This window comes from Piliocolobus tephrosceles, chromosome 16 (genome assembly GCF_002776525.5).
Source record: "Piliocolobus tephrosceles isolate RC106 chromosome 16, ASM277652v3, whole genome shotgun sequence".
Taxonomy (NCBI): domain Eukaryota; kingdom Metazoa; phylum Chordata; class Mammalia; order Primates; family Cercopithecidae; genus Piliocolobus; species Piliocolobus tephrosceles.
The window spans coordinates 67,059,253-67,072,878 of NC_045449.1; the positions used below are offsets into that span (position 1 = coordinate 67,059,253).

The 13,626-nt window shown below is 51.8% G+C and overlaps 1 protein-coding gene across 1 annotated transcript in view; it reads right to left on the reverse strand.

Moving 5' to 3' along the window:
- Window positions 1-13,626, reverse strand: part of SDK2 (sidekick cell adhesion molecule 2) — a 309,965-nt gene that overhangs the window by 109,209 nt on the left and 187,130 nt on the right. Inside the window, exon 5 of the mRNA XM_023211918.2 lies at window positions 4,767-4,900. Within this exon, the coding sequence (XP_023067686.1) occupies window positions 4,767-4,900 (134 nt within the window). The remainder of the gene's footprint in view (window positions 1-4,766; window positions 4,901-13,626) is intronic.

Below are 13,626 nucleotides of genomic sequence, written 5' to 3' on the forward strand. Positions count from 1 at the left end.
GCCATGATGACACGCCAGGCCCCGGGGTGACAGTCACAGGCCGTTCTTTATGGGGTCAGGGGGAGGGTGCCCAGTGGCTCCACTGCCACTCTGGACCACCTTGTCAGCCCTGGGCAGGTTTTCCTTCCTTGACTCCAGGCCTTGCTAGAAAAGGCCCAGGAAGAATGGGAATAAAATGTAAAAAATAAAGTAAAATGAAGGGGGAAAGAAAGGAAGCATATAAAGCAAAATAATTGCAACAATATAAAAGCCTCATGTAGGTGCCATAAAGAGCGATCGGATTGAAAGCTGCTGATATAGCTGAATCCATAAAAGTGTGCTCTAAGTTGTTTATTACATGCGGGGGCGCACAGGTACCATGGCTCAGATTAATGGGGCACAAGTAGGAGACAGACAGTTAGAGCCCAAGCCAGAGCACTGCGTGGCACAGCCAGGTAAACAGGGAGCCCTCGAGGAAGGCGAGTTCTGAGTTTAAAAATACGAGGGCTGCCCCAGGGCTCGGAGCTGGCTCGTTGGCTCTGGAAGGAATGGAGGAGAGGTGGCCATGTGCTCAGGCCCAGGTGGCAGCCTGCAGGGCTCGACGGGGGCTGAGGTGGCCAGCGATGCTGGCAGGGGGAGAAAGGGTCCCAGGGGTGAGGAAGGCCTGGGCTCAAAGCCTAGCTCTGCCCCTGGGTGTCCTGGTGACTTCATCCTACTGAGTTTCAGACTTCTCAGGGGCGAAATGGGATGAAAGTCACTACCTCTCAAGGTTGTGTGAATTCAGGCCCCAGCTCAACAATTCTTTCCTGGGTGAATGCTTGACACGTGCCAGGCTGTGTTGCAGGCACCGGAGATTCCCCACCAAGTGAGATGGCCAGGGTCTGTCCTCATGGAGGGCAAGGTCCCAGAGGAAGTCTAATCAATGCTCACGGGGTTAATGAATGAAAGAGCATGTGATGGTTGCCAGGAAGGGGGCAGCTAGGCTGGTCTGGGGTGAGTGCAGAGTGCCTGGTACACAGCAGGTGCTCAATAAATGACAGCCTCCCCTCCTGGAGATTTGCCTGCCTGTGCAGGGAAGACCTCTCCCCGCCAGCCCTAGTCCAAGTGATAGACTCAGAGGCTATGGAGAGCTGGGAGTCACAGGTTCGGGGACGCACGTTAAGCCCTGCAGGGTACCAGGCAAGGCTTCAGGCATTTCATGGGGTGGCTTCCTGGGAGACAGTGGGAGTTGAGTGGGTCTCAGGGACGTGAGTCCTGGAGCAGATTTACTGTAAATGAAGGTCATCCCAGCACAAGTGGGCTCTTGGGGTAAATGGGGCCCCAAAGGTCAAACCATGAAAATCACAGGCGAGCCCAAGCAAAGAGGAGGGGTGTCTTCCCAGAGAGCTCCTGCCATAGAGCGGGCCGTGGGGTGGGAGGAAGTGTTGGGGGCTCCCCACACGGGAGGCCACACTGGATCTCACTGCCCCAGACGCTTTGCATAACAGCCACAAGGGACATCTAACGTGATCCACTCTCCCCGAATCACCTCATTGAATCCTCCCATTTTTGCCATAGGCACCAATTTACAGATAGGGAAACTGAGGCTCTGAGACCACGTGACCCACCTGGGCCGCCTCTTTTTTTTTTTTTTTTTTGAGACCGAGTTTTGGTCTTGTTGCCCAGGCTAGAGTATAATGGCACGATCTTGGCTCCCCGCAACCTCTGCTTCCCAGGTTCAAGCGACTCTCCTGCCTCAGCCTCCCGAGTAGCTGAGATTACAGGCATGTACCACTATGCCTGGCTAATTTTTTTGTATTTTTAGTAGAGACGGGGTTTCTCCATGTTGGTCAGGCTGGTCTTGAACTCCTGACCTCAGGTGATTCACCTGCCTTGGCCTCCCAAAGCGTTGGGATTATAAGCATGAGTCACTGCGCCTGGCCCTGGACCACCTCATTTAATCCGCCCAACTTTGCCATAGGCACCACTTTACAGATGGGGAAACTGAGGCTCAGGGACCATGGGACTTGCCTGGGCCACAGGTTGGTGAGCGGTGGGGCAGGGGTGTGAGCTTCTCCCCTCTCCTGGACAGGCTTCTGGGATGCCTGTTCTCCAGCTGCCCAGGAACCAGGGTATCCGGGCCCTGTGACCTGAGCAACCCAATGTGGGGGCCACAAGCCACACGTGCCTATGAGCTCCTGCAATGTGGCTGGTGCCCCTTTGACCTAATGTGATTTAATTTTAACTAATTTACATTTAATTAAGAACAGATCCCCAATTCAGTTATTAGAACACTTTTAGGCATGTGTGGAACAACTTACGCATACGACTCTACTTTTCAGCTATAAATTTTGTGAAATCTAATACAGATCACGTATTTCGGATGAAAATTTCACATCCAGATTGAGATGTGATATAAGCGTAAAATACACAAGGATTTCAAAGACTTAGTATGCAAAAAACCAATGGAAGATATCCCATTAATATTCTTTACATTGATTGTATGTTAAAAAGATAACATCTTGCTATGTTGGGTTAAATAAAATAGACTAATAAAATGAATGTCAACGATTTCTTTTTACTTGGTAAAAAATGGGGCTACTGGAAAATTTAAAATTTCGCATGTGGTTCACATTCTGTTTCCTTTCTGCAGTGTCGCACTGATCCCCGGGTATCCACCCAAGCATGGGGTTTTCAGGAGCTGTGACAGTCTGGATGAGGTCACTAGGGTTATCCTGCGCAGGGGGCAACTTCTGGGGTCACTGGACTTGCTCTTTCCTTCTCTGGCTCTGAAGAGCACAGGGTCCCTATAAAGAGGTACAGAAAGGAAGTCCAGAAGGGATGGAGAAAGCGGTGCAGAGGGGAGAGCAGAGGGAGGGGTGAGGCCCAGGAGAGGAATGAAGGGAGCTGGCGCTGGTGGTGGGCGAAGCGGCAATTGCTCCTCACAAATTGGTTGGCAGGCAGGCTGGGGATTTGTGTCACGGAGAGGAAGGGGGTTTTCAAGTGCAGTCACTTGTGGGAAGAGAAATTGGTTAAAAATCAGCTGATTCTGCCTGAATTCAGGATAAATCAGCGTGTGACGGCAGGAAGCCAAGAGGCAGTGGGGTGGGAGAAGCAGGCGACTGGGCAGGGCTTGGGTGGGTACAGGGGGTAAGAGAGGGGCCCTGCCCATCTCCCTGGGGCCAGCTGGAGGGCAGAGTGGTTTGGGATGGAGCAGAGAGCGAATAACCTCAAAGTCAGCCAGGAAGAGTAGCCTAGTTTAACGCCTGTGAGGAGGAACTGGGTACCGGAGGAGGGGAACAAAGAGGAAGGCCCCGACTCTGTCTCAGGGTAAAATGAGTCACCCAGGAGGATGCCTGGTTCTAACTTGGACCATGAACCACTCCTGTGTCTTTGACATTGTCTCTTACCCAATGATGGGATTCCATGAGACTCCAGGGAATCTGATCACTAGAAAATATATGGGGAGAAACATCTCTCTTTGATGACTCAATTCCCTTCTCCTATAGAAACAGCAGCCCCAGGGTATGGGCTGGGGCCCAGGCTGCTGGGACTTGACTGAGACCCTGGCTTGATGTCAGAGGTTACACCCTCAACCCTGATGGTCAGTCTCCAGATATACTTGCGACCCTGATGGGTCAGTCTCCAGAAGGAAACTCTCCTCCCCACATTCAGATGTCCTTCTAGGCAGACTGGATGCTGAGTAGGGGAAGGAGATCCCTGAGATAATGGGAAGTGGTTGCTGCTGAAGTTTGAAAGGCCCTGGAATGGGGATGGCAAGGCCTAGAAATGTCCTGGGCCCTCTGGACACTCACAGCAGAGGCTAGGATCAGAATAAGAGCACAGAAAAGCCCCAGGCTGGTCCGCACCCTCATCTTGCCACTGGTGGGCAAGTACCATCATGACCAAGGATGATAAAAGAGGCTTGCTTTGAGAGCAGGAGTTGTACAGATGTGGAGGGAGTTGAACATCTGCCTCCTCCAGCTTGTGTGATGGCTCAGCTGCTGCTGCTGCAGGAAGCTCTGGCCTCGCCCCACATACTCTGGGATTTGGGTCTGGGTTGCTCCTGGGCTGTCCACCCTTCCTTCTCTGTCTTGGGAATGGAGTATGGAAGGGAAAAGCTAGTCCAGTAGGGAGAACCAGGCCAGAAAGAACATCTCAGCATCTTGTCCCTCCCAAGAAAACTGGCTTCAGTCTTGGCTGGACAAGTGTCTCTTTGCCAAGCACACCGAGGGAGTCATGCTTTTATGTGTGTCTCACTGTGTGGTGAGTTCTAGAGAGGGCTTTGTCCCTTTTGCCCAGGGAGCTGGAGGTGTCTGATGATGGAGGTGTTTTAGGTGGGTGCCTGGCTCCTAATATAGACAGCACTTTTTATGTGACAGCCAAGTAGAGGCAGTTAGTATATTTCTGTAAAAACAAGCTTCAACCCTGCAATCACCCACATGCCCTCCTGGTCGCATATGAGTCCCAATAGTGGCTGCAACTCACACATGCACACACTCTTCCTCTGCCGCACCCCTCCCTGGGTCCCTGGTAGCCCTGCTAACAGTCGTGCTAGGCATCCTCTCTACCGATGCAGGATCTCAGGCATGTCATGGGAACGGGCTCCAGCATTCAGCTGCTCCCTTTCTGCCCGGGCACCCCTGGCTCTGCTGTGTCTCCTCCTCCTTGGGAAGGCTCCCCTGGCTGTCCCCCAGCTTCCCTGGCCCCCTCCTCTGCCACTCCATCTTCTCAATGATCCCCTGGAGCACCATTGCCAAGATTTAATGATCCGCTGCGCGATCGGTCCCGGCCCTGCGCGTACTTACTCTCCACGGCGAGTGTGATGGGCTGGCTGGTCTTGTTATCCCCATTCTTGTCGTTAACAGCCTGCACGTAGTAGCGACCTGCGTCAGGGGCCACCGTTGACAGGATGACAAGGGTGTTCTCCAGCGTGATGGCTCTGGGAAGAGGAAAAGGATTCGTCTGACAGGGGCCTGAGGGGCTCTGAACCTCCAGGGAGGGGGAGCGGAAACCCAAAGGGGGCAGCCTGACCGTACCTCCCAGTCCCCAGCCTCCCAGAGCCCCTCCTGCCACCCCCCTCCCCAACCTCTTACCGCCTATATCCCACCACGTTTAGTTTGCAGAGAATTCTAAACACGGTGCTGACGCTGTCAACCAGACACAGAGACAGCACGCTCATGTCCAGACACCGAGACCACCCAAAGGAAGCTTCCCTGGCCCCTACCGCAAGCCTGGGCGAGGGGCTTCCAGGTATCCCCTTGGAATTTTGCCCTTTCCCAGGTCACAGCCTCCACGGCTGTGTGTGGTTATTTCCGCATCATGAGTATCCAGACATTGAAGAAATATTCTCAGCATGGATTAGTGAATGTCGATGAATGAATAAGTAAATGACAAATGAATGCTAATGAATTTAGAAATGCAGGGCCATTCCAGAATCCAAGCCTTAACCCTAATCCTAAATCTGTTCAGGATTGATGTACTCAAAGGCCACAGGTCGCCTGGTAACCTCAACTTCTAGAAGTCCTGTCTCCCTCCAGTTCCCTTTCTGGGTATCAGTTTCTACCTCATTTTGTTTGTTTGTTTGTTTTGAGACAGAATCTCGATCTGTTGCTGAGGCCGGAGTGCAGTGGCACGATCTCCCTGCAGCCTCTGCCTCTCGGGTTCAAGCGATTCTCCTGCCTCAGCCTCCCGAGTAGCTAGGACTACAGGTGCACGCCATTACCCCTGGCTAATTTTTTGTATTTTTAGTAGAGACAGGGTTTCACCATGTTAGCCAGGATGGTCTCGATCTCCTGACCTTGTGATCCCCCTGCCTCGGACTCCCAAAGTGCTGGGATTACAGGCATGAGCCACTGTGCCTTTTTTTTTTTTTGAGACAGAGTTTTGCTCTTGTCACCCAGGCTGGAGTGCAATGGTACCATCTTGGCTCACTGCAACCTCCGCCTCCACGGTTCAAGTGATCCTCCTGCCTCAGCCTCCTGAGTAGCTGGGATTACAGGTGCATGCCACCACACTCGACTAATTCTTGTATTTTTAGTAGAGACAGGGTTTTGCCATGTCGGCCAGGCTGGTCTCAAACTCCTGACCTCAGGTGATCTGCCCGCCTTGGCCTCTCAAAGTATTGGGATTACAGGTGTGAGCCATTGTACCCGACTGGAGTTTGTACCTCTTTGAAGCTCATAACCAAGAGTGGGACTAGGTGGGCTGGTTAGGAGGGAAAAGGAGGCTGCTGTGCTTTGGGGTGCAGCAAGGGGCTGTTTGCCTCAGCCAGTTTCCTTTGCTGGGATCCCATCATGCAGCCCCTTCTCAGGCCAGGTCTTCAGGCAGGGAAAAGGGGCTTGTCTCAGCAGGAAGCTGGAGACTCCATGGAATGTGGGTGCAATGGAGCCAGGAGCGGCACCCACACCAGCTCTGCCTCCCTCCACCCATTCTCCCAATGACAAACAAAGCCATTAGTTTGTCAAGTATATCTCTGGATTTTAATGTGATGGGCCCGAGACAGCTGTTAAACATCCTTAATGTTAGTTTAACAAGGACAAATCCAGTTGAATTCTTTTCAAATTTTCCCATTAGGTGAATGTTACAGAGTTTTAAACAGGCTTTCAAATAAATATCCCCACTAATGCTTCTCCAGCCCAGCTCTCTCCCAGCCTGGCTGTGCTGGTTTTCAACCCCCTCTCTCCCGGTTTTGGTGCTTCACATGCTGAGAATCACACCCTTGGCGCAGCTCTGGGAAGCAGGAAGCCAAGCCCTCCTTCCCCCAATTCCTGGGTATCCTTCCCTTATGATGCCCCTCTTTTTTTTTTTTTTTTCTGGAGAGCTCTTGGCCGGACGCAGTGGCTCACTCCTGTAATCCCAGCACTTTGGGAGGCTAAAGCAGGTGGATCACCTGAGGTCGGGGGTTCGAGATCATCCTGACCAACATGGAGAAACCCCATCTCTACTAAACATAAAAAAATAGCCGGGTGTGGTGGTGCAGGCCTGTAATCCCAGCTACTCGGGAGGCTGAGGCAGGAAAATCGCTTAAACCTGGGAGGTGGAGGTTGCAGTGAGCCGAGATTGTACCACTGCACTCCAGCCTGGGCAACAAGAGCAAAACTCCATCTCAAAACAAAACAAATAAACAAACAAAAAACAAAAACAAAAAACAGGAGAGTTCTTTTAACCTCCAGCTAATGAGGCAATAGGAGGTGGGGCCAGAGCCAGGCAAAAATATTTCAAAAGCTTAAAATAAGTCAGGGATAGTGGTCATTTTCCCACCTGGGAGTTTCCTGCAGGGACTTGTCCTTAGGTGTAGCATGTGAGGGTGGCTGAGAGTTGGAGGAAGGGTGCTCCCTGTGCAGGGCTCTGGCTGGGGCAGGGGGTAAGCTCTAGAATGGGGCTGTGGCCCTAGCCTCTAAAGGGCATGCAGCTTCCTCCTTGCTGGGCCTCAGTTTCCTCCTCTGCGCAAGGGTGGAAGCAGGTATTCTGTAGGATTTCTTCCAGCCTAGAGGTTGAGGGATTCTGATTCCTGTTACTGCTTCTGTTCTTTCCTCATTAGGCCCAAGATAGCCCTGCAGTCCACCACCTGTCTCTTCCCATCCCGCAGACTGGCACACGGCCAGCTTCAGGGCTTAGAGGATTCTAAGTACCACACGCTGGGACCAGCAGGCCCAGCTCCCCCAGCCACGCCACATCCATGACTACCATAGAAGCAGCTTCAAGGAAGACTCTAGTGGGTACACTGGGCACAGCTTGGCCCACATTCCAGTTCACCCACCTGTCTTGGACCCTTTTGGTCTCCAAGAAGGCTCCCACCTCCGATTTCATCTCTTTCTTGATCAGGAAGTCTCCTTTGGCTGTATTTTGTCTGTATCACGATCAAGCTTTCTGGGTCAGTGGTTCTCAACCAGGGTTGACTTTGCCCCCCAGGGATGACAATGTCTGGACAACTTTTGGTTGCCAACTCTGGGAGTGCCACTAACAACTAGGGGTCAAGGCTGGGGATGTTGTTAAGCACGCGTCCCGTGGTACACAGGAAGGCCCACATAGGGAAGAGTGATTGGGTCCCAGATGTCAAGAGCGCCATGCCTGACACGGTCTGTCCTAGGTAGAGTGCATGTTAAGATGGCAGACATGGCTGCTGCTCACCTCAGTCTCAGGCTTCCCTTGTGTCATGGACTACAGTGCCTGGGAAGCCAGAGACAGGCTTTGTATCTCTGCGTGCATCCAGGTGGGGCAGTGAGGCTGAACTAGTGGGATATGGAGGAAGGGATGTGCACCGCTGCTGAGCTTGCACCATGAGCACCCCCTGTGCGATCCTCATGTCCGCACCCTTTCTCTGGCAGAGCAGGACAACTAGGAAGGCTGTGTGCTGATGATGGCAAAACTCCTGTCAGCAGGGCTCCTGAAAGACTGTGTGGAAGACACCATGCCTTTCATCATGGTAGGACTTTAAATGGGGCTGGGCACAGTGGGATTGCTACCTGTAATCCCAGCACTTTGGGAGGCTGAGACAGGTGGATCGTCTGAGGTCAGGAGTTCAAGACCAGCCTGATCAACATGGTAAAACCCCCTATCTACTAAAAATACAAAATTAGCTGGATGTGGTGGTGCATGCCTGTAATCCCAGCTACTGGAGGCTGAGGCAGGAGAATCACTTGAACCCAGGAGGCAGAGGTTGCAGTGAGCTGAGATCGCACCATTGCACTCCAGCCTCGGCATCAAGAGCGAAACTCCATCTCAAAACAAAAACATAAACAAAAACAACAACAATACATTGGCAAGAAATCAACTTCTATGGTGTGAAGTCACTGAGATTTTGGGCTCTGCTTTAACTAGTGCCCGGAGGGAAGCACCCTGGACTGGGACACCCAGGGCCTGAGTTGAAGTCTTTTTTTTTTTTTCCTCTTTTGAGATGGAGTCTCACTCTGTCGCCCAGGCTGGAGTGCAGTGGTGTGATCTCGGGTCACTGCAAGCTCCACTTCCTGGGTTCACGCCATTCTCCTGCCTCAGCCTCCCGAGTAGCTGGGACTACAGGCGCCCGCCACCTCGCCCGGCTAATTTTTTTTGTATTTTTAGTAGAGACGGGGTTTCACTGTGTCAGCCAGGATGGTCTTGATCTTCTGACCTCATGATCTGCCCGCCTTGACCTCCCAAAGTGCTGGGATTACAGGCTTGAGCCACTTCAGCCAGCCACTGAGCTCAAGTCTTAAACATAGAGTGGAGCAGAAGGCAGAGAAACCTTTGACTTGCCCCCTCTGAGCCCCCAGCAGGCAGTGAAGGAAGGTTCCTGGGCTTGTGGCTCTCTCCAGAATGTCCATCTCGTGGACAGATATTCCTGGGATGACGCTGTACTGTACTGTACTGGGTGCTCTTCCTGGCACCCAGGAGGGCTTCCAACCTGCAGCACTGCACCTCAGAGGCAACCCAGACAGAAAGAAGCTGCAGGAAGAATTCTTGGGGGACACAGACAGCAGAACTCAACTCTTGGGCGGGGGCTGGATTCTATTTTTCAGCCACACCCCCCTGGTTTCAATGTACTAGGCTTTTGCTATGGCTCTGATTGGCCCAGCCCTGCCCTCCCTTCCACTCACTGCTCCTATTAATCCAGGCCCTTTTCCTCAGCTCCCTGTGGCCCCCATTGATAATTTAATTATGAATGAAATAAATTATCCTAGAATGTGTCCAAAGCCCCCAGCATGCATCTTTATGAGGAATCGTGTCTCCTTTTCAACAATGAGCACCAGGGCATGGGCGAGGTGATGCTAATTCTTGCTCCTGCCCCACCAGTGAGAGCAGCTCTCTGTAGATAGCAGCACCTTCTGTGTCCTGCACACCCCTCCGGCAGATAGCGCTCATCAGATATGTATCTCTGACACACAGACACCAGGGAATTTGCTGCCAGGGACCCTTTCTGCTCACTTATGAATATTAATTTGCTGTAATTGCCAGGATAAAACCACCACAGTGTTCTATCATGTAGTTGGTAGGAACATTGCAGTGGCGTGCAGGGGCTGGGGGTGTGTGTGACCAGGGAGGCGTGCATGTGTGTGTAGGCCAGGGTGTTCCATCCTGGTGCCACAGGGTCGTGGGAATTAAAAGAGGATGGGGACAGAGGCTGGGAATGAGAAAAGAAGGTAGAGAGGTGTTAGGAAAGGGATGACAGGAGTAGGTTGTAGAAAGGGTTTCATCTACCACAACAAATTTAATAGGAAAGTGCCAGCACACACCTCACACAGCCATGGCAGACATTGCTAATCAATCATGATATTCATTCTAACGAGTCAAGATAGGACCTCAGAATCCTCAACACAGTGTTCCAGGCAGCCACTACCAACTGACTAGCTTGCAATAGGCCATGGGAAATAACCTCAGAAAGGGAGCTGGGATGGGACTGGGACTTGCCTTCTTGTCCCAAAACCTGTGTGGAGAACATTCCCTTTCCACAGCATAGTCTCAGCATCCATGCTAAGAAACACCCATGCTAAGAACCATTCTCTGCTGGTTTTATTGAACATAAGTTAGGCCTAAGAGGATGGTCTTGATCTTCTGACCTCATGATCCGCCCGCCCTGACCTCCCAAAGTGCTGGGATTACAGGCTTGAGCCACCGCGCCCAGCCACTGAGCTCAAGTCTTAAACACAGAGTGGAGCAGGAGGCAGAGAAACCTTTGACTTGCCCCCTCTGAGACCCCCAGAAGGCAGTGAAGGAAGGTCCCTGGGCTTGTGGCTCTCTCCAGAATGTCCATCTCGTGGATAGACATGGACATGAGAGGACAGGGGGACACACTCTGACTCACGCAGCATGAGTCCCCCTATTAATCTGGGGTGCCGCTCCAATTCTTCACCCTGCTCTGTATCCACACTCTTTGTCCCGTGACTTTGCAGCTTCTGTCCTTCAAGAAACAGAATCTATTTTCCTGTATCTTGCTTCTGAGTTCTGCCATGTTCTTGCTTTGGCCCATGAGATAGATGTTAGCAGAAGCTGGAAAAGTGTATGTTCCTGCTTCTTCCCCTGCTGCTCTGCAATTGCCAGGAAAACGTGCTAGGGCTGGCAGGCAGGAGAATGCATTGTGCAGCACAGTCAAGTCACCCCAGTCACCCAGACAAGTCAGCTAGTCCCAGACAAGTGAGAAAACCCAGCCAAGACCAGAAAAACTACCCAGCCAAGCCCAGCCGAAATCACCAGCCTGTAGACTCACAAGAAAAAGAAATGTGTATTGTGTATTGCTCTAAGCCACTGAGCTGGTTTTTTTTTTTTTTTTTTTTTTTTTGGAGATGGAGTCTCGCTCTTGTCACCTAGGTTCGAGTGCAGTGGTGCAGTCTTGGCTCACTGCAGCCTCTGCCTCCTGGGTTCAAGCGATTCTCCTGTCTCAGCCTCCCGAGTAGCTGGGACTATAGGTATGTGCCACCATGCGTAATTTTGTGTTTTTAGTAGAGATGGGATTTTGCCAGGTTGGCCAGGCTGGTCTTGAACTCCTGACCTCACGTGATCTGCCTGGCTTGACCTCTCAAAGTGCTGAGATTACAGGCATGAGCCACTGTGCCTGGCCCACTGAGCTGTTTTGTTACGCAGCATATTTGTGGCTGTGGATAGCTGATATACACTAGCATGGTGGTTCTTAACTCTGGTTTCATATTAGAACCACCTGGGGAGCTTTTAAAACTTCTGATGTTCAAATTCTATCCCATTTCAATTAAGTCAGAGAGTCGTAGGATAGAGCCCAAGGATCAGCACAGTCATGCACAGCATAACGTTTCAGTCAAAAACAGACCACATATATGATGCTGGTTCCAAAAGATTATAAAGAAACTGCCTTATACAGGTGTGCCATTAAAAAAATCTTTTATACCGTATTTTTATGGTACCCTTCCTATATTTAGATATGTTTAGATACACAAATACTTACCATTGTGTTCCAATTGCCTATAGTACAGTAACATGCTGTACAGGTGTATAGTTTAGGAGCAACGGACTACACCATACATCCTGGGTGTGTAGTAGGCTGCACCATCTAGGTGTGTGTTCACACAGCAATGAAACTGCCAAATGACACATTTCTCAGACTGTATCTCTGTCATTGAGCGACACATAACTGTATCCCCAAACTCCCAAATGATTTCAACAGGTAGCTAGGTTGAGATAGTCCACAGGGCTTGTTCCCCACAAATACAATCTTTTCAAGGAGCCTGTGGGCCTGTTTTCAGGCACTTTTCACATAATACAAGAATTAAAGAACCTGACTCTGGAGTTGGCAGGGCCGGACGCAGCTCCACCACTTACCAGCTGTGTGAGATTTGGCAAAGTAGTTAAACTTTTGGGAACTTCACTTGACTGTCTGTAAAATGGGGAGAAACCTAGCATCTCACCGGGTTGCTGTGAGAGTCATTCATTCAACAACGCCTCCTTTCCGCAGGTGCTCTGGGGACAGGAAGGAGAACGAGATTGAGAGCATCTTCTTCCTCACAGAGCATGGCTGTCCGGGAGGAGAGGGGGTGTGTATCCGGGAGGAGAGGGGATGTGTGTGGTGTGCTTAGCTCAGTCCCCAGGACACAGCAGCCATTCAATAAACGGCAGCTGCTATTATGATGATGGTGATATTGTCATTACTATTACTATTTGAGATGGAGTCTGGTTCTGTCTGGAGGCTGGAGGCTGGAGTGCAGTGGCCCGATCTCGGCTCACTGCAACCTCTGACTCCCAGGTTCAAGCGATTCTCCTGCCTCAGCCTCCCAAGAAGCTGGGATTGCAGGCGTCCACCACAATGGCCAGCTAATTTTTGTATTTTTAGTAGAGACAGGGTTTTGCTATGTTGCTCAGGCTGGTCTCAACTCCTGACCTCAAGTGATCGGTCCACCTCAGCCTCCCAAAGTGCTGGGATTACAGGCGTGAGCCACCGCACCCGGCCTATGATGGCGATATTATTATTATTGTTATTGTCGCTATGCTTCCTTCCCCCAACTAGACTTAATGTTCTCCAAAGACAGGAACTGTCCATCTATGCCTCCGCTCTCTACAGAGACCAGGAAAGCCGCAGTCCTGTGTACACACAGCCTGAGTAGATGAGAAGGGGGTCTTCTGGAAGGAGGGGAGAGCTGGAGTTGGAAAGAGGAAAGCCCCAGCTGACTCCAGACCCGGGGGTGGGCTCAGCAGGGCGGGGAGACGGGTGTATCTCAGGAAGAAATGCTTTGTTGCTCGCCTTCTGCAGAGGTGTGGGGTGCTGGCTCCATGGCTCCTGCCCACAGGCCGGGCTGCCCCAGCCAATCCCAGGGGCACACAGAGACGGCCTTGTGAACACTGAGAGGCCTGTGTGTTTCTCTCCCTGGGACTTCCCCGGCCACACCTCCACCTCGCAGCCAAGACACACACAGCCCTCACGCACCAGTAAACACCCTGCCAACGGACACGCCCAGGGCCACCCGGCTGCCCAGGGGACGCCAGCCTCTCCAACAGCCCCTGGCGCCACTAGCCTTCGTCCTGGGCCTGTAACCACAGTGATCGCGCCTTCGTATGTGCCTGTTTGGGTTTTTTAAGTGCTCTGAAAAGCAGATTTATTCTCCAGCTGACGGTGAAGGCAACGCCCTGGGATTCCCCAGGAAGGCGATTGAGCGTGGGTTTCATGGTCCCAAGTCCTTGCATGTACACCCCAAGAAAGCCCCTGGGAGGTCCCCTACCTGGCTGTGT